General features: G+C 40.8%; 2 protein-coding genes across 2 annotated transcripts in view; both read right to left on the bottom strand.

Moving 5' to 3' along the window:
* Positions 1-5,530, bottom strand: part of LOC117282430 (transcription factor RFX4-like) — a 20,354-nt gene extending 14,824 nt beyond the window's left edge. The window contains exon 1 of the mRNA XM_033752030.1: positions 5,398-5,530. Within this exon, the coding sequence (XP_033607921.1) occupies positions 5,398-5,515 (118 nt within the window). The 5' untranslated portion in view covers positions 5,516-5,530. The remainder of the gene's footprint in view (positions 1-5,397) is intronic.
* Positions 5,531-7,617: 2,087 nt separating this feature from the next.
* LOC117282429 (transcription factor RFX4-like) lies at positions 7,618-24,091 on the bottom strand. Its single transcript, XM_033752026.1, has 7 exons — positions 23,807-24,091; positions 22,125-22,372; positions 17,565-17,707; positions 15,388-15,418; positions 9,589-9,792; positions 7,781-7,930; positions 7,618-7,632 (listed from the first exon to the last, which is right to left on the bottom strand). Exons 1-7 carry the CDS (start codon positions 24,069-24,071, stop codon positions 7,618-7,620), a joined length of 1,056 nt encoding a protein of 351 aa, XP_033607917.1. The 5' UTR covers positions 24,072-24,091.
* Positions 24,092-25,413: the final 1,322 nt, after the last annotated feature.

The following is a 25,413-nucleotide window of genomic DNA, read 5'->3' as shown; positions in this document are numbered from 1 at the left end:
GACATTATTTTCTACCTTAAAAATGTATTTCAAATAACGTCCGCACGCGCGGACTTTGCGACACCACATGGCGTCATTCGTACCGCTGCCTTTATATCTGCGACGACATACGTTGTCTTTAGTCGTTTAAAGGTTAATAGAATTTCATTATCACCCACTACATATTTTGACCCTGTTTCTGGGTTGTCATCAGGTGGTACAAACACTTAAATATCAATTATCTGAACTGCCATGCCATACATATTGATAGAATATGGGTCCCATGTTCATAAGTGTTATTCAGTTGGATACCTAACATATGGCCAAATAATGAAATGTACAAGTAATGATGTGCTGGTAATAAAATGAACTCACATACGTGTACTCGTATAATGTAATGTAAATGTGAGATTTTGGTAAGAAGTATATTACTTGTAGTGTACATATGTTGGGTATTTTTTATGTACGTTGTGCGTTCAAGTTCTAAGGTCTCCGATTTTTTTCTCACACAATAATCATACAAAAAATTTGAAACTTCTGTCACTTTTCAACGTAATCTCCCTGCAGCTGTACACATTTTTCACAACGTCGATGCCATGATTCCATGGCCGCTGAGAACGCTTCTGTAGGAGTGTGTTTTGACCACTGGAAAATTGCTGATGCAATAGCAGATTGAAAAACGGCATCCATGTCTCATCCATTGTCACAGTTGATGAAAAGAAAGTCCCACTCATGCCTTCATCACGTGTCAACATCGCCTGGCAAATTTCCATGCGTGCAGCCTTCTGGTCATCCGTCAGAATTCGTGGCACCCACTTGGAGGACACTTTCTGCATTTGCAGGTCTTCATGCAGGATTGTGTGCACAGATCCCACGGAAATGCCAACTTTGGAGGCGATGTTTTCCACACTCAATCAGCGATCCTCCAAAACAACTTTCTCAACTTGCTCGACCATGTTTTCAGACCGGTTGGTGCGAGGCCGAGATTGTTTTGGTTCGTTGTCACACGACGTTCGGCCTTCTTTGAACTGTCGCACCCACGAACGCACATTTTTCACATTCATGACACCATCACCACATGTCTCACTCAACTGGCAATGAATTTCAATGGGTGTCGCACCACGCAAGTGGAGAAAACGAATGATTACTCGCTGTTCTTGTAACGAAAACGTCGCCATCTTAAGTATCAAAAACACTTCTCACTCTCGCCGCTACCACTAGAGTTCTGTGTGCCGTAGAGTGCTGCCATCTCTGTCATGCATTCACAAAGAGTGCACACGTATTTTACACTAAACCGCATATGTCTATCTGCTCCCAGTCCTGAGAAAAAAAATCGGAGACCTTAGAACTTGAACGCCCCTCGTATATATTGTTGGTTTCTTATTGATTTCCTATGTAATTGGGTTAAATTATTATTAAAATGAAAATATTGAAGTGACATTGAAATAAAATGAAGGAACACTTTAGTTCACTGTCATCGTTTTATCTGTGCTATAACATGCCTCATGATGTTTATTTCCGCTTGTTGTTTTTGAGTGTAGACCTATAATATGAAAGCATAGCTTACATTGACTGTTGACTTTGCATATAGTGTTTATCTAGATTATGCTGACTTTTCTTTTATTGTTACATTCCTAACTTTGTGGAATGAGGTACTTTCTTTAATTTTCCCTTATGGCAGATGTAATGGTATTTTCTGTAATACTTTAATATTATAATTAGTAAGCCGTGTGTAGTGTTGTGTTTTTCAATGCATCTGGTTTGGAATGCTTAACTGTGCTATGTACTGTGTAATGTTTTTGACTTCCATGTTTGTGTGTGGTAAATTCTCATGTCAGTGTAATTCTTGGGACAATCTGCACATTTCAGATGGTAGATTCCACTCCTATGGAATATATTTTGTTCTTTTTTGTTTCAGATATTTTTTTTATTGTGTTTGTAGTTTGTATGCCATCTTATGTTTGTTTTCTTAAATACTTATGCCATTATTCTTATTTCTTGTGCATGTAGCCCATTTCTGTTTCTTTCTCTTATGCTTTTGTGTTTATTGTTATTTGTGATAGTTAGTAGTATGTTTGTATTATGATTATTATATTTTACAATTAATTTTTTCTTATAAGGTGTGCATTCATTCTGTTAATTAAGTACCTTATTACATTTCTTTTGTGTTTGTATAAATGATGTGAATTATTATGTATGATCAGAACCATTGTTTTCAGTTTTTGAAATATGTTGTATTCTAATTTGTTTTGTTTGTTTATGATGGTGATATGAAAGTAATTTACTTTGTTCTATGTTTCTGCTTCTATTGTGAATTTTATGTTAGCATGTACTAAGTTGAATGCATTTAGGGTGTCATTGCTATCTGTGTGCTGTGCATTGTAAATCATTAGCATATCATCTCTGTATCAGTAATAACATATGTGATGTTCTGTAAAGTTATTTAAGATATGGGTTTTCTGTAGCTATTGTATAAGTATTTCTGTAGAATGGCTGATGTAGGGGCACCCATTGCTAGACCATTTTTTGTTGATAATATTTTTCATTGAAGTGGATATAGTTTTATTCTGTAACTTTTTCTGTTAGTATCTTTAAGTCTTGTTTTTATTTTATGATCATTCAGTAATTATTATCCAGGCTATCTGCAATTGAATGGTTGTCTCTGCAGTGTGAATGAATGTGTATATGCTTTACATGTGGAATGAATACATTTTGGTATTTTTGTTGATAGTTATTTCTTTTTGCTCTTTTGTTAGGTTTAGGTTGTTTTTGATGTTATGTTTGATAATTGTAACATGTATTTTAGGAGTTCCCTATGTGTTTTGCTACGTATCATGCAGTTTTCAGATAATTATGGGTCAAATTGAATTATTGTTTTTGTGAAGTTTTGGTTTTCTATGCATATGTGGTGCTTCTGCTATTAGGTTTGTATAGTTACATTTGATTCTTATTTATACAGATGATGCGTAAGTTGTACAGTCCCATGTTTAACTGCTGTTTTTTCATGTATAGGACTCTTTATTTCATTCTTTATGAAGATTTTTTTGTATTTGTCTCTGTGCATCATGCTGATAGTGATTTGTTGCCTTAGTTTTTAAGCATGCATATTGTGCAGTTATATTTAGTCCCAATCATTTTCTACTAAAATGTATAGTAGCATTGCATTTAAGTTACACTCCTGTTTAAAACAGAATGAAACTGAACTTTGTGTTGACTGTTTTAATGACTACACATCTAGATTAGGAAACAGGATAACAAGAGATTCTAAACTAAAGAATAGCAAGCATTCCTGGAAGTTTATTGAAAAGTATACAAAATGCATTACGTCCAAGAGCAAGTGCTGTGTGCCCTATGACTTTTTAAAAAATTGTCAGATCTTTGTTTCTCTTAGAGACTTCAAATCCATGCTGATAGTTGTACTTTGTTGTATAATTTTATCTCACCTATTTTGAGCATGGTATAGGTTTAATGAGTTTCATTTTCACTCTATATTACTGCAGTTTGATTTCTCCATCAGCATAACAGTTATGAAAGCTATGTCATGTGGTGTGACAATAAAGTTTGTGTACTTATTGCGGTAAAAGTCCTACATATCTCAATGCCAAATATTGGTGTGGTGGCCCTCAAAGTACTATGCTATGCACCGATGGCAATGCCTAGTCCACCCTTCAAAACATTTTGGAACTGGTTTTGTCAAATGGCCTTCAGAGCTGCCATTCTATTACTCCTGATGTTGTCAGTGTCATCAAAATGCCTTCCTTTCAGTATTTTCTTTATCTTCAGGAACAGAAAAAAAGTCATTGGGGGCTAGATCCTGTGAATAGGGAGGGTGTTCCGATACAGCTATTGTTTACTAGCTAAAAACGCCCTCACAGACAGTGTCTTACGAGCAGATGCATTGTAGTGATGTGAGATCCATGAATTGTTGGCAAAAAGTTCAGGTCATTTCCATCTTAATTTTTTCATGCAGTCTTTTCATAACTTCCAAATAGTGAACTTGGTTGTGGTACAAACTCATAATGAACAATCGCCCTAATAATAAAAAAAGTTGGCAACATTGTTTTGACTCTTGATTTGGACTGATGGGACTTTTTCGGTTGTGGAGAATTGGCAGTCTTCCAATGTGCACTTTGCCGCTTCATTTGGTCATGTTGTTAGACCCATGTTTTATCACCTGTAATGACATGGCCATAAATGTCATCTTGCCTCTCCAAAAGGTCTTGGCAAATTTTAACTTTGCTTTTGTTCTTTGGTGAGCTCCCTTGGAACCATTTTTGCACACACCTTCCTCATGTCAAGATCTTCAGTTAAGATTTTCCTCACTGTTTCTCTGTAATATTCACTTGCTTTGCTATGCTCCTGATAGTCAACCGACGATTTGCACTCACAATTTGACAAACTTTTACAATGTTTTCTTCAGTTCTGCTAGTTGCTGGCTGTCCTGATCTCTCTTTGTCAGTTGCACTTTCTCTTCCCTCAAAAAAGCGTGTCACCCACCTGTAAACTGCTGTTTACTTCATAGCATTATCCCTGTAAACTTGCACCAACATCTCTCTGATTTCACTTCGACTCTTGTCAGGTTTAACAAGAAATTCAGTGTTCATTCATTGCTCTAATTCAAGCTCCGACATTCTTGCAGCGGCACACCAAAACACACTCAGACAATAATAGACGCCTCTCAGAAAGAGACTGCCATAGATCAACAGCAATACAGCTGTGAAAGGCTGATATGCCAACATCATCAAACCACACCGAGGTTTCTGTCCACTTTGCTACAGCAAGCACATTGTGGCGAGTGCGCGAACTTTATTGTCAAACCTCATACTTAAAATTTTGCACCTAGAATGTGGTCTCAGTAACTGTAATTCAGTTATTTCTAACATAGAATTTTATGTGTTGTTTTTACAGGCTTATGCACACACACACATAAAACACATGTACTATAATATGTATAAACAATGGTTTTCCATTTGTAACACCATATTTCACTACATTTAAAGAATCCACCCTGTTCAAGATTGAAGTGAAGAATGAAAAGATGTGTATTTTAAATGTAAATAACTGTAGTTCTTACACTTTTCTTTGTAAATTTTGCCTGAAAAGCTTGAGATTTCATTTCGGCAGTCAGCTGTACAGTTTTATCAGTTGTTTTAATAACATAGATGAAATTATAACACAGCCCAGATTGAAAAATCTAGCAGCAAATAATCACTTGTTAGTCATCAACTGATCCAGTACATGATTGAATTACTTGTACTGCATATTTCAAAATCGCTATGTGTGTAACAATCTACAGTATTACATAATGATATAAATTTAATTTCTGGTGAAATATCAAAATAATTGGAAAGTGTTACTATAATATTGGGAATTAAACGTAGAACACATAACACTAATTTAATGTTTAATGATACATACAGTTACGTTTTATGGTGCATAGATTGGCAGGCAGGGAGGCTAGCATTGTGTAGAACCAATCGTCAATTAATGGTACAAGCTTCTCCAACATTGTAAGCAGGGTTGGAGATGTCTGCATAAGAAAAACATAAAACAATAACAAAGTTCAAATTTGACACAAATTTATCTTTGAAGGAATTGCCATTTGGTATGTCTCATAGGCCAAATATTAATACTTTTATCTCTTGAGGACTGTGACACTAAGTTGAAACTCCACAAAATGGCCTTTAATTTTATATGGAACACTGAGTTCCTTAAAACTGTGCTGAAAATCGATATTAAAACACAAGTTTGTGAAGAAAAAAAGTTATACATTAAGACGAGGTCAATGTGCCATGTGCTAAACAGATTGATAATACCAAAAGCATTTTTTTGATATAATTGCAAAATTCTAATTTCACTTGCATTGTTCTCTCAGAATTAATTATGATTATATAGAGAAGTGAGAGCCCATCACATGACCTCTGCTTACTAGGGATAGCAAACGCAAAAATAAAGGTTAAAAAGACATCGCTACCTTAACTGTGATTTTGTTCTGTAACAACACAGCATAAGCAGTCCTAGGGAGTGGGCAGCATTGACTGCGGGACAGCTGTGGTCTGCTTAATGTATAGATGTACAGACTTGAGTATGCATGAAAATTGATGCTCATAAATACAAGGGTCGTACTGAAAGTCATGAGCAACAATTTTTTGTAAAGTAACATGCTTTATTATTGACAAACAAAATACACCACCTCAATCTACAGACCTTTCTTTATTTTTCCACATAATCACCACTTCTTTGGACACATTTCTCCCAGCGTTCTGGGAGTTTGAAAATTCCCCTTCTGTAAAATTCCATTCCAGCCATCCGAAGACACTGACGCACTGCTTTCTGAATTGCCTCCCATGTGTCAAAACGTTGTCCACGCAGCTGATCCTTCACAAATACGAAAAGATGGTAGTTGGAGGGTGCCGGATCAGGGCTATAGGAGGGGTGTGGAAGAACTTTCCATGCCATCTTTGCAATTATTTCCAATGTGAGGTGAGCAGCGTGGGGACAAGCGTTGTCATGCAGGATCATAATGTTTTGTCCTGGACGCTTATTGCGCAATGCACGACGGAGCTTGTGCAGCGTCTGGACATAACGAGCAGCATTGATCGTTTGCCCAGGTTCCAGGAATTCGGCCAGAATAAACCCCTCTGCATCGAAGAAGACTGTGCCCATCACCTTCGCAGCTGATGGCACTGTCTTTGCCTTCTTTTGTGATGGAGAATGCAAATGGTGTCATTCCCTACTCTGCCGTTTTGTTTCAGGCTTGAAATGCTGAAACCAGCTTTCGTCACCTGTCACAGTACAGAGCAAAAATCATTGCCTTCGTGTCGATATCTCTGCAGCAGTTCTGAGGTGATGGCTTTTTGCTGACCTTTGTGGTCTTCAGTCAATAACCGCAGGACCCAACGAGCACAAACTTCCCTATAGCCCAAGCTTTCAATCATCTCCTGTACTGCACTGTGCCCTATTCCAAGTTTTCGGGCTCTTGTGTCCACAGTCACATGCCTGTCATCTTGAATGATCTCATCCACTCCTTCCTTGTTGCATTCAGTTGAGGCTGTCTGAGGACGACCATCCCAAGGCTCATCTTCGATGCTGGTGTTCCCATCTTTAAAATGTTTCACCCATCTTCAAACACTGCTCACACCCATGCACACACACTTCCATAAGCACACTGAAGTCTCTGGTGAGTTTCTGCAGCAGGGATTTCCTCTTTCACAAGAAATTCAATGACAGCACGCTGGCGAAATGACATGTGGTTGTTGGCGATTTTGTTAGGAGTGATACTGGTCACGTGGTGCAAGCTATTGACGTCACAAGACACTCAAGGTTAACGCAATAGCTGGTTCCACCTACCACCACACTCTCTTCCATCTGCTGTTCCCAGGTTGCATGCAAAAAAAAGTTGCTCATGACTTTCACTACGACCTACGTATCTCTGCATGTTAAATGTGTGCTGTTCACAAAGTTGTTAATACTATTCAGGACAGACAGCAAACTTGAGCAGGTAGATTTAGGTCTTTTGTCCCAAGCCAAAAGACATGGGAGCGTTTTTGTTTATATGTCTGAACTTGAAGCATGAGGGTATAAAATTCTGTCCAGAGAAGAATGGTGGGAATCTAGCCATGCATATATGATTAGTAATTACTGATAGTAGAACTGAAAGTTGACATATTCATCTTTCAGCACATACCATATTGCATGTCTGCGAAGTTACCCATACAAGGGACACTTAAAATCGGTCATAGCATGCACTACATTTAGCAATTATAATAAATAGAGACCCACATGTTATAAATATTCTTACTTTATGGATTGAGGGCACAAATATGCCAGCGATGCTCTTGTACAAAAGTGAATCACACATGCCCACCATATTGACCACAGCATTGCTGCCCAAGATGTCCATGAGATGCAATGGCACCCCTTTCCAGAAGTGTTGCAGAAACTCTTTCACCTGTAAGAAATTATAAATGAGCTTCTACTAGGTGCACTATAGCCCTATGTTAAATTAAATTATGATTCACAGTTTAAAGCATCACATAAGGAGAAACTTTGTGGTCATCTAGGTCATCTGGACTTGTCAGGATGGTGAAATCTTGAAGGTTAGTATGGGCTGGGATTATTGTAAAAGTAAAGCTATCCCTGTAACAGGTCTTGGAGCCCCATAGGGCTGTGAGGCATTGAGGCTTGCACATTTTCTAGACAGCTGGTTCACAGATGGCGGCAAGGTTGTCAGCCTTACGTGCCAGCCACCATTTACCCCCAGGAAGGTTCCTGGTACTCATTTCTGTCAGAGGCTGAGTCGACCCCAAGGCCATAATGCAACTGGAGACATTAGATCAATTGAAATATCCAATGACCCTAAGGGGCATGCGGTACTGTAGTTGGTTGAGGAACTATGCTTCAAGCCGGAAGGTTGTGAGTTAGATTCCTGATGAGGTCATCAGATTTTTCAGCCGACCTAATCCTTCCAGCCGCACTCTGGCTCTGGGGTTGACTCAGTCTCTAATAGGAATGAGTACTAGGATTCTTCCTGGGGCTTAAAAGGCAGCCGGTGCATAAGGCTGACAAACTCACCACCATCTATGAGCTGATTGTCTAGAAAATATGAAACCTTGATGTCTTACAACCCTATGGGTCTCCATGGCCTGTTACAGGGCTGGGATTATGATGATTGTAAATAGTGAAATGGGAATGATGCAGTCATGGCCTATTTCAGGTACATTCCAGCACTGACCTGGATGAACTATGGATATTCACAAGAGAAATCTCAGGCAGTGTAGTTATCCTTTAGACTGAGAATCAAACCCAGGACATTATAATATGCAGGAGGAGAGGCCTGGTCTTAGTTGGAGGATGATATTGTCTGTTTCTTAGTTTATTTATGTATTTGACCTCACTCATGATGTAGTCATATGCTGCGATTGAGGGAACCTTTGGATTCTGGAAGATCTGAAAATGTCAAGGTAGTAAGTAAAACCTATATGTCACTTTCTTTGTGACCATCAACACAGTTATTGTTCTTGGTGTCAGATGTGTTTATTAACTTTTTTTATTGCTAGTGGGGTGGGACTAAGTCCCTTGTACTGCAGCCACTTCTGGCCTATTGTACCAGCCCCAGATGATAGGTGATTGTGGAGCAATTAGTGGAATGAAGCTTGGCAGGGGAAACCAAAGTACTCGGAGAAAACCTGCCCCAGTGCCACTTTGTCCACCACACATCCCACCTGACCAGACCCGGGATCGAACCCTGGCTGCCGTGGTGGGAAGCCAGCAACTATCCGCTTGAGCTATGGCACAGCCTGTATTTATTAAATTACTTCCACAACATGTTCACAGTTATCTTTGTTAGGCTGTCACTGGAAAGACTAAGAAGGAAATTTGAGAATAATATTAAGGTGGATTTAAGAGAGATGGTATGGAGTGGTAGGTGGATGGAATTGACTCAGGACTGTTTTCAGTGACAAGCTGTGGTTTTATAGCAGTGCTCAACCTTTAGGTTCTACTAGAGGGAGTTGGGCAGCAAGCTAACACGTTAGTTTGTTAGGTACTTAATTAATTAATTTGTTTGTTTGTCAGCCTGCCAGTTAATTAGTTAATGGGTACAATTACCTCATCTAGCTCATTCCTATAGATGAAGTTGAAGACTCGTAGGCAGTGTGTGCGATACATTGTGAAGAAGGAGCAGAACAGTTGATGAGGTACGCCAACTGGTAGAGACACATCTTGAAGGTTTGGAAATTCAAGTATGGGAGCAGTTGTTGAGGGCAAATTTGTCCTCGGTGAGGTAGGAGTCATCATCATCCCAGAAGAGGCCTGAAAGTACAGGAAGGTATCGAACATTTCTTTCTAACAGGGTAAAATCTTCTTACAAGTAATGTCCTTTAATTCAGTGGTGACATTTCCTATTTGGCTTTCTGTCTTCTTGCTGTTTAGGTCTGCTTCTGTTCTGATGCTTAACGTTCTTGTGTTCGCATCCTATTGATTTTTGTTCACATGCACAGTGTGAGTGACATTACATTTTCTGAATTTGCTGAGATACATAATGAAGATGTTAAAAATTATTTCCCAAGTGATTTCAGTTTGAATCCAAATACTTCAAAAAGGTAAAAAGTAAAGCTATCCCTGTAAGAGGCTGTGAAGGCCCATAGGGTTGTGAGACGTTGAGGGTCCCACATTATCTAGACAATCAGCTCAAAGATGGTAAAGTTGTCAGCATTATGCGCTGGCCGCGCTTTACTCCCCAGGAAAATTATTTTTAATTAATTCCTAGTACTCATTTCTGTTAGAGGCTGAGTCGACCCCAGGGCCATAGTGCGGCCAGAAGGATTAGGTCAATTGAAAAAATCCAGTTACCTCATCAGGACTTGAACCCGTGACCTTCTGGCTTGTAGCATTGTGCCTCAACCAACTACACTACTGCTAAAATATATTCAAGGTGTAATGCCATCTCTGATCCATAAATGCAGCACTAAACTTAAAGTGAATGAACTTCATTAGTAGATCTGAAGACTCATTATATCAAATATCACTTCTTCATATTTTGGAGTAGATTATAATACATTTTCTGATCTCCTCCCATGAGGGAAAAATTACTTCCATAGAGAGTGTAAAAAACTGTAAGGACTTAACAATTTTGGACCAAAGGCACCAGTGCATCTCTTTAAGGTAGACCCTACATAATTAGTGTGTAATACACATTGTCCATCCAAGTTCCTCTGCTTTGAAAATAAGAAATTTGTGGAAAATCCAGTTGACATATTGGACCCCTCAAGTGATCACTTTTCAGCAATACAATGGTAATTAACAGTCTATCAGACATACCATTGCTACATATAATATTGGCTTGTGAGCAGAAATTTTGTCAACAGATACATAACTTATAGGCCTTTCATAACATTGGCACAATAAATAAGTAATTTTACTATTTTAGTACACTTAATTTAAAAGTTGAAGAAAGAGTACTTTCATTAGCTTACAATAAGAAAATATTTAAGTGCTGTTAACATAATAGAACATGTAGGAGGGGCAGTCAGTAAATAGGTCACAAATGGATATGAAATGTAAAATATGTGATATTCAAACCTGGAAAAACATTACTGACATATCGTCCACCAAGATTCAAACACTTGTCCCATCGCTTAATCAGTGTGTCAAAACCTGCAGTACATAAGTCTTCTGACTGCTGTCTCAGCCTCTTTTGTACCTCTGTGTCAGCTTCTTTGTCATCAGCAAAACGTTTGCCACCAAGGTGGTTCTTTTAATGGACCATACAAATGGAAGTCATCAGGGGCTAAGTCCAAGCTGTAAAGCAGATGGATGTTCAAGAAGTTCTAATTGTAGTTCCTGAATTGTCTCCTGGGTTGCTCAGGCTGTGTGGGTTATTTCATTCTCATGATGAAACGGTACACCTCTTGCCAGTTGGCCTAGACGTTTTCTGCGAATTGCATCCCCAAGTCTCGACAGAACTTCACAGTATGATGCAGAATTCACATTTTCACCACACTTCTGATAATGGTCCAGCAGTACTCCCTGAGAATCCCAAAATACATTAAGCATAACCTTTCCAGCTGATGACAAAACTTTAAGCATTTTGATTGATGGTGAACTGGGATGTTTCCATTGCATTCAAGCACGCTTTGATTCGGGTTTGTGGTTGTGCACCCATGATTCATATTCTCCTTCAGCCGCATACCGTGAGAGATGATGCAAGGACAGACTCATGTGGTTCATTTTTTCTTGATCCTTCATTTCTCTGGGCACCCACCTTGCGCACCATTTCTGAAACTTGAAATGGTCATGCATTATGCTGCATGCTAAACCTCAGGAACACCCTAGAGCAGTTGCTACACTGTCTATTGTTATCCTTCTTCCTGCCTGAATGAACTCTTCCACCTGCTGCACAGTTGCTTCTGTTGCAATCTCAACAAGGCGACCTGGTTGGCCATCATCTGCGACTTTTTAACGTCCTTGAGAGAAATTTTCGACCCAGTTATGAAGTGATTTATGCGATAAACACTTCCCACCATAAACGGGAAATATTTCCTTATGAATATCCTTTGCATCGAGTCCTTTTACCCACAAAAAGAAAAAAAAAAATAGCGCACAACAGAACGCTGATCTTCGGTAGTACACACCTCAAGTACAATCGCGATTTTGACCACTGAAACCACCCTCTGAACATGAGAATGTTACACATAGGTAACCTATTACATATATTACGTGTGCTTTACTTCCATTTATGACCTGTTTACTGACTCTCCCTGCTATTAAAGTCAGTCGCCGTTGCATTTTGGGTAGAATCGGGCCATATAGGTTTTAATATCATAGCAGATATTTTTATATTATGTCACATGTTAAGCAGTGGTGAAACGTGACTTTTTCAAAAGCGTTAGCCAGCTTCAGAAGCAGAGAGAGGCTCTACTTTGTGAACTCGCAAGCTGCTGAAATGTGTTAACATTCCTCGTTTGGCTAACTTGTTAGCTTGGAATGTCATGCAGTACCTCCATCCCTCATGCCCCTAATTACGCCGGCGCTCACAAACGGCTAACATAAGCCTGTAGGAGCTAACAGCGCCTGTGATGGGCAGGTTGGAGGTGGCAGACGATGTCTTATCTGATCGCTTCTTCTGCTAGTCTGTGGAGAACCGCTAAACCATGAAAGTAACATTTTTATTTAATTTTTTAAGTGTCAGCCGGGCGGGGCACGTGTTAGCGTAGTTGGTTGAGTCAATATGCTACAAGCCGGAAGGTCACTGATTCAAGTCCCGATGAAGTCATTGGATTTTTTCAATTGATCTAATCCTTCCAGCCGCACTATGGTCCTGGGGTCGACTCAGCCTCTAACAGAAATGAGTACCAGGAATTAATAAATAATTTTCATGGGGAGTAAAGGGCGGCCGGCGCGTAAGGCTGACAACCTTACCGCCATCTATGAGCCGATTGTCTAGAAAATGTGGGAACCTCAACATCTCACAACCCTATGGGCCTCCACAGCCTGTTACAGGGATACCTTTACTTTTTTTTATTGCTAGTGGGGTGGGACTAAGTCCCTTGTCCTGCGGCCACTTCTGGCCTATTGTACCAGCCCCAGGTGATAGGTGAGGGTGATTGTGGAGCTACTGGTGGAATGAAGATGGTCAGGCGAAACCGAAGTACTCGGAGAAAACCTGCCGCAGCGTCACTTTGTCCACCACAAATCCCACTTGACCAGACCCGGGATCGAACCCGGGCCGCCGCGGTGGGAAGCCAGCGACTAACCGCTTAGCTATGGCGCGGCCTATACCTTTACTTACTTTTTACTTTAAAATGTCAGCCGGGCTGATACGGTTAGCATGAACGCTACTCGACTGGTGTCAAGTTTCATCGATTCATCGTCTATTTTTATCCTGACAAAACATCCTGGCGGTGTTGATATTTTTCATTTTACTAAAATAAATTATTGAAATTAAAGTTGCATCCTTTTCAGACCTGGTGCCATACAAAATTTCATTGTTTCTATAGGATGATGTGGCAGTCCAATGTTCGATTTATTATATTGCTATTACGTTAGGCGTTGTCCGTTGTTTGAGATACAGCTGATATACACGAGGTTTGGGAAGTCCGCTCTACTGCCGTTTTCAGGCGATTGTCATTAGCTATTTACTTACTTACTTACTCATGGAGCTGAGCCCTTCTGGAGGAGCCGCCAATTCTGCAGCTACTCAAGAATTTCCCAGCATTTTATGGAACCCGAAGGTTCATTGCCGTGTTCACAAGAGCCCTCCACTGGTCCCTATTATGAGCCCGATCTATTCAATCCATACCATCCCATCCTATCTCTCTAAGATTCATTTTAATATTGTCCGCCCACCTACGCCTTGGTCTTCCCAGTGGTCTCTTCCCTTCTGTCTTTCCCACCAATATCCTATACGCATTCCTCGTCTCCCCCATTCGTGCTACATGACCTACCCACCTCATCCTCCTTGACTTGATCATTCTAATTATACTTGGAGAAGAGTACAAGTTATGAAGCTCCTCATTATGCAGTTTTCTCCAACCTGTCACTTCATCTCTCTTCGGTCCAAATATTCTCCTCAACACCCTGTTCTCAAACACCCTCAGTCTATGTTCCTTCCTCAATGTCAGAGACCAAGTTTCACACCCATACAGAACCACAGGAAAAATTATAGTTTTGTATATCTAATTTTTATGTTTTTGGACAACAGACGAGAAGACAAAAGGTTCTGGACTAAATGGTAGCAAGCATTACCCGAGTTCAATAGCCTCTTAATTTCCTCCTGAATCAGGTTTCGATCTGTTATCATTGTTCCCAAATATCTGAAGTGTGCCACATTTTCAAAACATCTGTTCCCTATCGTTATGTCATGATTTTGCCCTGCATTTTGGTGACGAGACAGTAACATACTATACTTAGTTTGCTCTGTGTTTACTTCTAGACCAACCTCTTTACTTGCGTCAATTAAAGTTTGTGTGTTTTTCTTTATGGTATCTACATTATCACCCAGTAGATTCACATCATCGGCGTAGACCAACAGCTGATGTGTACCATTTAATTTCAGTCCCACATGGTTTCCCTGGACCTTCCTAATTGCATAAATTGAAAAGGAGTGGTGATAAAGCATCTCCTTGTTTTAGACCATTCTGGATAGGAAATTTATCAGACAAATGTTTACCTACACGGACTTTACTATACGTTTCATTTAAACACATTTTAATCAACCTAACTAGTTTCATGGGTATCCCAAACTTTATTAGAATATTGTACAATACTTTCTTCCTAACTGAATCATAGGCTTTCTTGAAGTCTATGAATAGCTGAAGTACTGTCTCATCGTACTCCCATTTTTTCTCAAATATCTGACGAATGCAAAAGATCTGATCTGTTGCGTCGAAACCCACACTGATGATCCCCAATAATTTAATCTATATATGGACTTAACCTTGAAGGAAGAATGTTGGACATAATATTGATATATATTTTTTTAATTCTCAGCGTTAGTGGTTACGGTTGGGATCGAGTCCCGGGCACTTAAATATCAGGCAAGTATACCCCAAAAAGTGATAAAATGTCAGTCACTATAGAGACAGACATTTAAGAGACTTGAATAGAAATTACTACCGAATCGTCATAGATCATTCAGTACTTCAGGCATTGGACATCGTTTAGAATATCCGATTTGGATGCGCTAACAGCTTAATATTCAAACCGAGTTAAATTCATGCTTATTTCTGGAGATGACTCCCTGGGTTACGGAAGCATCCTAACATCTCTGCACATGCGCACACACTCTTTGCATTTAAAGTCGCTTCATGTCCGATCTATAATTTATTTGGCGTTAACTATGCATTTCACGAGGATCCCAGGGAAAACGGTTTTTACAATGCAAATTAGAGAAACAGGTTAACTTACCTGACCGTTGGCTCCCCTTTTTCCTTGCATGCTAAAATAATTGAAAGGAATTACAGGTATATAATAACTGAAATGCGGTACTCTAAGTAACGAAATTTTATGTCCATAGTTGTACTGACTATATTATGATGTTATTAAACATGTAGACATTAATTAAGAGCGAAACTTTAATTAGTTCTATGTACACAATATTGTTTATACATTTAGTTGAAAGAACAAGAACGTAAGTGCAGAAAGGAAAATGTTAAAGTGTTCATGGTGCGTGGCAAGAATGACACTTTGGGGGAGAAGGAAGCAACACCCAGAACCATTAATTTAAAAGAAATGGCCACTGGAAATGTACAAAACCATTTTGTAATTTGCAGTTTTATTCTCATAAGATTAGTTTAACTAAGGAGAATATGACATTGTTACCGTCCCTTATGTCTGTGGAAAATGTCAGTATCAAGATAATTAACGAGTATGTTATGGAGCCGTGTGTAGTGAAAGAAGTAATACATCTCCTTTATACCAGCGTACCTATCTTATCTATCACCCATTCGACATCTGCGTCAATTGTTATTATGTCACACATCATTACGTTCAAGAGAACTAACCTACCCCTACACCTCCCTGAGTGTTTACAAGGAGCTTACGTGTCCAAGTCCATTCATTCTACGACCCAAGGTAAAATGTAAAGTTTTCCTGTGCTTAACTAATAAGCACTACGTCATGAAGGCATATGGGGGAGTGGACGTATAGATCAACATTTTCTTGAACTTGGCACTAGCTGGAGGTGAGTGGCCAGCTTCACGCCCCGGTCGCTTTACCCCCGGGGAAGAAGCGCCCGGTACCCATTCGATAGGAGGTTGGGTGGACCCCAGAGCTGGTCTGGACGACGAGGAGGAAAGAAAATTTTTGACCCTACCGGGACTCGAACTCCGACCCCTCGGTCGTCGAGCCCGTAGTCAGTCGCTAGACCGACTACGCTATCCCGTCTCCCTGAACTGCTGTAGGTTACGCTTTGTGTAAGCAAGTTTTCGGGTTGGGGGAGCCCTGTATAAGTTTGAAGAAAGCAGTCTTCTGGGATTTGGCACCGTGTATATGTGGTGTTAACCGACGTTTCGGAGGAACGTATCGCCCCCATCTTCAGGGTAGAAGAAAAAGTATAAGAAATCTGCAAGCGACAACACCGTGAGAAACGGTAAAGCAGACTGTGGAAATATACACAGCTATGTGAGAGCAGAGAGTGAAGGGGGGAAGGGCAAGTAAACAAGTGAAAACAGTGGTGTGGGAGGGGTAGGGGAAGGGAGCTGGGACAAGCGTGATTTTGTGTAGGGGAGAGAATAGCAAGGTTAAAAGGCTCTCCGAAACGTCGGTTAACACCGCATATACACGGTGCCAAATCCCAGAAGACTGCTTTCTTTATAGTCACCGCCGTGAAAGCCTCAAATCTTACTTACTGTATAGGTTTGTTAGAACTACCAATCGGTGTTAAGAACACTGGAAGTGTGTTTAAAATAGCAACATTATAATGATGACGTAACGATTTACGTCTCGAATTGGCCATGACGCACTTTCGTTCCCATAGTACACGCAGATTGAGCATATCTGCAAACAAAGAACTATCTTCCGGGATATAATGCAGTGTAATCCGCTGAAAATCAACCGACGTTTCGGAGGAACATATTGTCTCCATCATCAGGGTCAAATAAGCCGAGCAAGGAACCAGAGTGAATGCAGGTAATGAGCCGGCTTGCCACCTGCTTTCACTCTGTTTCGGCCCTGAATATGGAGGAGGTATGTTCCCCCGAAACGTCGGTCGACTTTCAACAGACTACGTGGCGTTATGTCCCAGAAGATGGTAGTCCTCATAAACACCGCTGTGAGAACCTCAAATGCTACAAACAAAGGATTCCTGCTGCGGGGATAAATAAGAACCCCGAGGGAGGCTATAGCAGTTAAGAACTGCTGAGGTAGGCCAGAAAAGTTGTTTAACGTAGCAAGGAACCACAGTCGTACAGAATTTCGGGCTGAGGAATGAGCAGGTGTAGGCCTAATATTTAATCAGTAGAAATGGCAAACTGTTATGGAAAGAGAGGGAGAGAGAGAAAGTGCTTTCCATATTAAACTCAGAACAGAAGGGGGGCTAAAATAAAGGAGTAGCCTAGTCACAACATAAAATCCGAATTTCTGACCTGTTGTTCAGTCCATTCCGACTGTACTTTTCCTCATAGTACACGGAGAAGCTTCGAATCCCAATGCCGTAGTAATGATAAGTTGAGTAGCCTCTTGTTCCAAGACGCCTGTTTTTCACCCTCTTGAACTTCTGGCGAATAATCTGCAAAATATATTGATATTTAGTATGGTATGCGTGTAACAGTTTCAGTACAGAACATTTTATCTTCTCATCTGCAGCCTAAAAACATAAAAATTAGAATATAAAAGACTTTAATTTTGCCTGTGGTTCTGTGTGGGTGTGAAACTTGGTCTCTGACATTAAGGGAGGAACATAAACTGAGAGTGTTTGAGAACAGGGTGTTGAGAATATTTGGACCGAGGAGAGATGAAGTGACGGGAGGTTGCAGAAAACTGCATAATGAGGAGCTTCGTAACTTGTACTCTTCTCCAAATATAATTAGAATGATCAAATCGAGGAGGATGAGGTGGGCAGGGCAAGTAGCACGAATGGAGGAGACGAGGAATGCGTGTAGGATATTGGTGGGAAAGACAGAAGGAAATATAGACTACAGGGAATACCAAGGCGTAGGTGGGTGGACAATATTAGAATGGATCTTAGAGAGATAGGATGGGATGGGATGGTATGGATTGGATAGATCTGGCTCAGGATAGGGACCACTAGATGGATCTTATGAACACGGCAATGAACCTTGGGGTTCCATAAAATGCTGGGAAGTTCTTGAGTAGCTGCACAATTGCGGCTTCTCAAGAAGGGCTCAGCTCCATGAATGAGTGAACGAGCGATCTACAGTTCTTTGAGCAAGAAGGTAAAGCTATCCGTGTAACAGGACGTTCTTTGAACAAAGTACATAAAATTGAATCGTTGGCTAACGGATGGTTGCTCAGACGGCGGGGTTTGCCAAATTCTGAGGAATAATTTAAAATGCAGTTGTATCCAGGCACAATTTTGGCAGTTCAGTAAGATTTAATGTAGATGTTTTCGGAATACACAGCAGCGAGGCGACATATTTCGCAAATTTCTTCTCTGACTGTAGAGGAACATTTTATTGCTGTGGGTGTAGAGAGGTTTTAAAGATATGCAGGTTCCTGCTGCCACCGTACAGCCTCACAGGGACTTCCTGAGATGTCGATAACTGGACTTTTCGCTGATCGATAGCCAAGGGGCTCGCATAAACTTATGTCTTGTTTGAGGAAGGTGGAGTATGAAAAGAGTCCAGAACTCCTGGGTTAATGGGCAGTTCGCGTGTTTCTGACCACATGCCTTGTCTCAAAAGTCGCGTAACAGATTGTCATTAAATATTGTATAGGCGAATTTGCTTTTAAAGTCGTTGATAGAATTTCTTTCTGCCTGTGTTGATCCAGCATAGTTTGTACTTAACATGTCGTTGGAATTGAATTTCATAATTTGTATAAAAGAAGAACGCTTTATGATAAAAAATATAATTGAAAAATATAGAATAATATTAGGAACTGCAGTTTTACTTTAAACGTTTTTCTCACTGCTGTGTCAGGGCTGTCATATTCTTGATCAGCTGAGCGACTATTAGCTGCTGCTCAAGAAGGACTCGTCTATAATTGGGTGAACGGACCCAATAACGCTACTTCTTTTACGTTTTTGCAATTCATAATGTACACTTTAATTCCTTAGATATAAGTTGCATGTACTTTCTTAGAAAACATTAATTTTATTCATATATTAATAGAGATATATTACATTTGAAAATATCAAACGACGTACGGCATCCATGTGGGGTACACAGTAAACCCTCTCTATCCGGCGTAAGCGGTAATCCGAATTAGAGGAGCAGATATGAGAGAAATTCTGGCTTTGTTGGAGCCGTGGAGTTCTTGAATCCGCTTACCGAATGCTGTGAGATAGATGCGGCGCCATTAAATCGGCAACAGTGAGGGCATTGAGGTATGCAGAATTGCCAGCCTCGCTTGTGGAAGGTTAACTATTGATATTTTCAGTTCTTTTATGCAAAGCGATAGAGAGCTGCAAGGAGGAGTCACTGGCATCAGGAGTAAGGAGGTTGTGGTGGCCAGTTGCCCTCCTGAAATGTACGATCTATCTGCATAGGCCAGTGTTTTCCAGGATGTCCATAATGAAGCTCCTTAAACTTAACATTCTAATTGTCCTCCCTCTCCAAACTTCAGTTTTAAAATAAACAGATTTTTGACTTTATCAATGCAGAATACAATGCAGTTCTCGCAGTTTATTGCATTTTTTTTTTCATTGGCGCTACAGTCCTCATTTGGGCCTAGGCCTACTTCCATGAGACTCTCCGTTTCACTTCGGTTTTACTAGATCTTAGTGTCATGTAGTGCGACATCAGGTAGCAAAAGGTGTAGTGTAGTGTATTGTAGTGTAGTGTAGTGTGATGTAAGTAGTGTGATGTAGTATGGCATAGGTAACAAATAGGTAGTAGTTACAAGGGATAATTTGATTCTTTTAGTGAACATGACAAGTGTCATAATCTGAATATTTCCCAAGAAGTTAGTCATGTATTGACCTCGACCTCTGATAAGACCGTCACAAAAACACATGTTGTGACTAGACAGAAGGGTTGAGAAGTATCTCGGCCCGGGTTCAAAAGATCTTACGACCAGCTGTGCAACTGCTCATTATATCCTTGTATGTTAAGAAATGATACATTGAACTTAATTGTAAAATGTAAGTGTGATATACTCGTAAGAAGTAAGTTTTAGTGTGTGAAAGAGGAGAGACCAACAACATCTGGTCGAGTGTACATCCAGTGTACTTGAAGATCTACTTATTCTGTTTCTGGAAATTATAACTAACTATTTTCTACACTTAACTTTCTTCATCCTTCGACTCTAGCCAAGGCAGAGTCCTTATCCTACGAATTAATTGGAAGTTTTTATAAGAAGATCATTATACGACGTCTTATGGTGATGCCCCGAAGAGATCACCTCGGCTACGCGACATTAGACATACGGTAGGACTCCTTGGGCGGGTGATCAGCTCGTCGCAAGGCCTCTACCTGTACACAAACACAGAAAAACGCGCACACACAAACTAAACATCCATGCCCTGAGTGGGATTCGAACCCACGATCCCGGCTTCCGAGCGAGCGAAGACAGTGCATGCCTTAGACCGATCGGCTACCGTGACCGGTCCAATTTATTGCATTTTTCTTTCCTTGGCACTACAGCTCCAGTGGGCCTAGGCCTACCTCCATGAACTTCTCCGTTCACTTCGGTTTTTCTAGATCTTACACATTCGGTAGGACTCCTTGGGCGGGTGATCAGCTCGTCGCAAGGCCTCTACCTGTACACAAACACAGAAAAACGCGCACACACAAACTAAACATCCATGCCCTGAGTGGGATTCGAACCCACGATCCCGGTTTCCAAGCGAGCGAAAACAGTACATGCCTTAGACCGCTCGGCTACCGTGACCGGCAGTTTATTGCATTTATCCGCATAAAATTATTAATTAATGTTTAATTATGTCGAACACTCTCAGTGACGTAGTTTTACCCTCATATTTGCAAAAAACAAAAAAAAATTATTCGACAGACATATTTTGGGCCGTACTTTCTGCATTTCTATATATATTTCTTTTTGTGTGTGTGTGTGTCGTTTCTGTATTTCACCTTGGCTTCAGCCCCATTATCTCTGTCTTTCTTATTTTAACCTCTCAAAAATGTATCCATCGTTGCAAGAGTTTCCAGTAGTAAGAAACTTAGCGTAAACATAAACTTTATCACAGTTTTTCATATTAATAGATTACAAAGTAGTTTTGCGTGTTAATATGTAACACTGAACCAACACAGCATCATATTGTGAGCGTACTATATCAAAGTTCAGAGAGAAATGCGGGTTGCGTAAATGGCTGCATTTGGAAGGAATTACGATTTTTGCTCGGCTCAGGTCAGACAAAGTAACTCAAAATGCCAGTGACAGCGTTGCCAGATACCAACATCGAATAGCTCTCTGTTTTTGACGTTCGATTTCGAAGAGTATAAGAGATGTGATGACTGAAGGAAGCTTGTAACTGAACGGAACAATCTGGTCGCTATGAGGGTCATGTTTCCGAAAGCAGTGCACGAAATTAAACAATAGTTTTAAGACATTGTGAGAACTATAATCAATTTAATATTATTATATATAACTTTGTGCCTCCTGCAACGAACTAGTTGTCCCCAAAAGTGGCCCTCCCATAATTTGGAAAACACTTGCCCAGGATGTAATCCAAGTTTATGCAGCCAGTCACCAAATTTGATATATTTCAAATTTTTATTTGCAGGTTTCTTTCTAATTATTCCGTTCAACTAAATTTTACGTAACAGGACCACAGCTGGTAACCATAGTCGCCATGTTTGGGTCTCGGGTTTAAATTTCAGTTGTTAGTTGACTGTGAACGGAAGTAAATACGAATGCTGTTGCTGCTAACCACTCTATCGCCATACAATAGGAGTTTTGCAGTTCTCTTATGGATCTCTCCCAGTTCAGGTAACGATCAGACCATGGGGTAGTAATTCCACAGTGCCTGATCACTGAGGATTATTACTGGCAACATAGGTTCTCACCTTACCAAAGCTTGCTGGGTTTACAGGTGTCATGCCATTCTTCTGACAAAAGTCGCGGTAGTGTTTGTAGATGACACTGCGAGGAATACACACTCCTTCAGCGAACTCATAGTTCTCCGATAGCCATCTGAGTGTAAGCGGTGTTGAATGGGGGATGACTTTGTTGTCGTACTGCATTACCGGCTGTGTCATTTCTTCACCGCCCATTATGTTGTAACTGGTCTCTCTCGCCGGCTCCGCTGTGAACACTTCATCAGTTCTGTATATCACCACTTCTTGACAAGTTCTAGAACCACGAATGTCTGGGCGCAGTTAAGTTAAGAGCAAGGTACAGTCAAATTTACTATAGGATTCTGACGATGGTGTATAACACACTGATATATTGGGTTTTTGGACTTTATCCATCGTCCTGGTTTTTAAGATAACAAATAAAAACACGACCTTTCGGAAACAGATCCAGTTTCCGAAACGTCGTGTTTTTATTTGTTATCTTAAAAACCAGGACGATGGATAAAGTCCAAAAACCCAATATATCAGTACAGTCAAATTTGCTTGTTGGGAAGGTGGAGATAAAAGCTCCATGCATTCTAGACCCTGGCTTTTGATAGGGTGATTGGTGAGAATTATGCTTCATCTCGGTATTTCTCGGGAAGGAGTTGTGAGTACACGTTGGACAGGATGTTGGGTAGGCCCCAGTAGGTCCCAGTGGTGACAAAGAAGAAAATACTACCGAGAATTAAACTCCGGTCGCCGAGTCCGTAGCCAATTGCTTTTCTAAGATACTGATGGCCGAATAGAACGGAACTTGTTTTACGAGAGTAGAAATAAGAATTATTGTACACATTTTCTCATATCCCTATGCCAGTAAAGTGAAAATATTTATAACCATACTTAACTAATTAAGCACTACGCCATTAAGACGTATGAGGGAGTGGCTGTATAGCTCCACGTATTCCTGACCTGGGCAATAATTGGAGGCAAGTGGTTAGCTTCACACCTCAGCCGCTTTACCTTCGGGGAAAGAGCCCCCGGTACCAATTCGATAGGAGGTTGGCGGGACCCCAGGACCGGTCCGGACGACGCATAGAAGAGAAAAATCTCGCCCCCACCGGGACTCGAACTGAGGCCTCTCAGAAGTCCAGCACAGAGCCAGTCGCTGTACCGATTGCGCTATCCCGGTTCTTCCATATGCTAGTGCTATCCATATACTTAACAACAGAATTTTAGAATTACGTGGTATGTCCTGTCATTCCAGTCACTTATTGCTATCAGACGTTTTGAATGATTCGACCAGATGAAAATGGGCCTAGTCGCAAAGTTTGATCGGAGGTAGATTTATTGAAAGATACTTTACAAATTTAGCAAATACGCCATCCTCTGGCTCTAATAATACTGCTACCTAGAAACGTTTTGGCAAGTACACTCATTATTCTCAAGTTTTTAAGTTTGCCTGGGTAGTGAGTGTTTCGATTATAGTATTCCATGATTTGTACAACACTTTCAGTGCCTTAAATTGGATCAGGGGCCCAGCTAGACTCATGTCACCCTAACTACATTGCAAACGTTCAGTATATGTCGTTAAGGGACTCATACTTGGTGGCCAGCACTCAGTAACGGCCCACTTTTGACTTGCCCCTATTTGTGATTCATTATGTTAAGGCTCAAATTGATGGACTTGGTACCTGTCCCTTTGGGTGTGTCCACACCAAACCGGCAGAGTGCAACAGAATGGATGCACGTCATTGAAGCAACGTCATCGTGGACACCAGCTCCGATCCGCATCTCACTTCCATCCTGAGCCCCTCCGAGAAGAATGCACTCGTTAATCTCGTCCATTACAGCATCAGGTATGGGGCCCAGGCTTGCGAGTTGACAGCTGGGCATATCGACCCTGCTGTCGGCATTCCGGGCCCATTGCTCTGTTAAGAAAACAAATATGGTAAACATACAGCGTATGTGTAAATGGAACATATTTTAGGTTCTTACACAACAGTCAAGTAAAAAACTACATGGACCAGGCTCCCTTTTGTGAACTGGTAGTCGCTCATCTGGTCAAGAACTTTACCACCTGTTACGGAATCCAAAAACAGATTCATTATCGTGTTCGCAAGATCTCACCCTCTGTGCTGAACCCTTTTACTTAAGGCGAGGAAAACATCTGTTTGCATGGGAGGGGGTTGCATAATTTTCGCGGAATACGCGGTTATAGTCGAATGCGATGTGACTACACAGAGCGGGTATTCGAGACTGTGGACTTCATCACATGATTCTTTGGTAACACTGAGACTGATTAAACTTTCGACCGACATGATTTTCGCTGAAACCCAAATGAATTTGAATGTGAAAGGGCCGTGCCATAGCTCAAGCGGTTAGTCGCTGGCTTCCCACCGCGAAGGCCCGGGTTCGATCCCGGGTCTGGTCAAGTGGGATTTGTGGTGAACAAAGTGGCGCTGGGGCAGGTTTTCTCCGAGTACTTCGGTTTCCCCTGACAATCTTCATTCCACCAATTGCTTCACAATCACCCTCACCTATCATCTGGGGCTGGTACAATAGGCCAGAAGTGGCCGCAGTACAAGGGACTTAGTCCCACCCCACTAGCATTAAAAAAAGTTGAATGTGATGCGACAACTTGGAATGGAGTACACGAAACGGTGGTCAAGTCACGGCAGGTACAGCCAGTATCACGCTGCCTCGATGTAAATGGACTGTGCTGTGTTGACGTCATCCTCACATTAGTATTTCATGTGGTAGGCGACATTTGATTCTCATTTTGCTTTTATTGTTGTTTTATTTCCCATATAATTTAGCAATAATTTAAAACGGCGTATTTACATTCGTACTACAACAGTTTTCGTTATTACAACCATAATACATGCAACGAAGTTCTTATTATTTTGTGTGTAAATTGAACTTGCTGTGCAGATCTGACGTACAGTATATATATACACAGGAGTATTTTATGCATGATGGCATGAATTAGCGAGTTACAACACGTATGTATAGGTATGACCGCCTTTGTGGTCTAGTGGTCAGAGTTCCTGGCTACAGATCCAGAGTTCCCGGGTTCGATTTCGATTCCCGGCTCTACCAGATTTTATGAGAAGTAGTGGATCTGGAACGGGGTCCACTCAGCCTCTGAGGATAATTGAGGAGAAATAGCGGCTCCGGTCTAGAAAACCGAGATTCACGTCTGTGGGGATCCGTTGCGTTGACGACGCGACACCCTGTATCCTCTAAAGTTGGCATTAACTTCGCTGATAAGCGGCGGTCGCTCGGTGGTATAGTTCGC

This window comes from Cryptotermes secundus, unplaced genomic scaffold, assembly GCF_002891405.2.
Source record: "Cryptotermes secundus unplaced genomic scaffold, Csec_1.0 scaffold1754, whole genome shotgun sequence".
NCBI lineage: Eukaryota > Metazoa > Arthropoda > Insecta > Blattodea > Kalotermitidae > Cryptotermes > Cryptotermes secundus.
The sequence above is the reverse complement of the archived record's forward strand: the minus strand, read 5'-3'. Positions and strand labels throughout refer to the sequence as shown.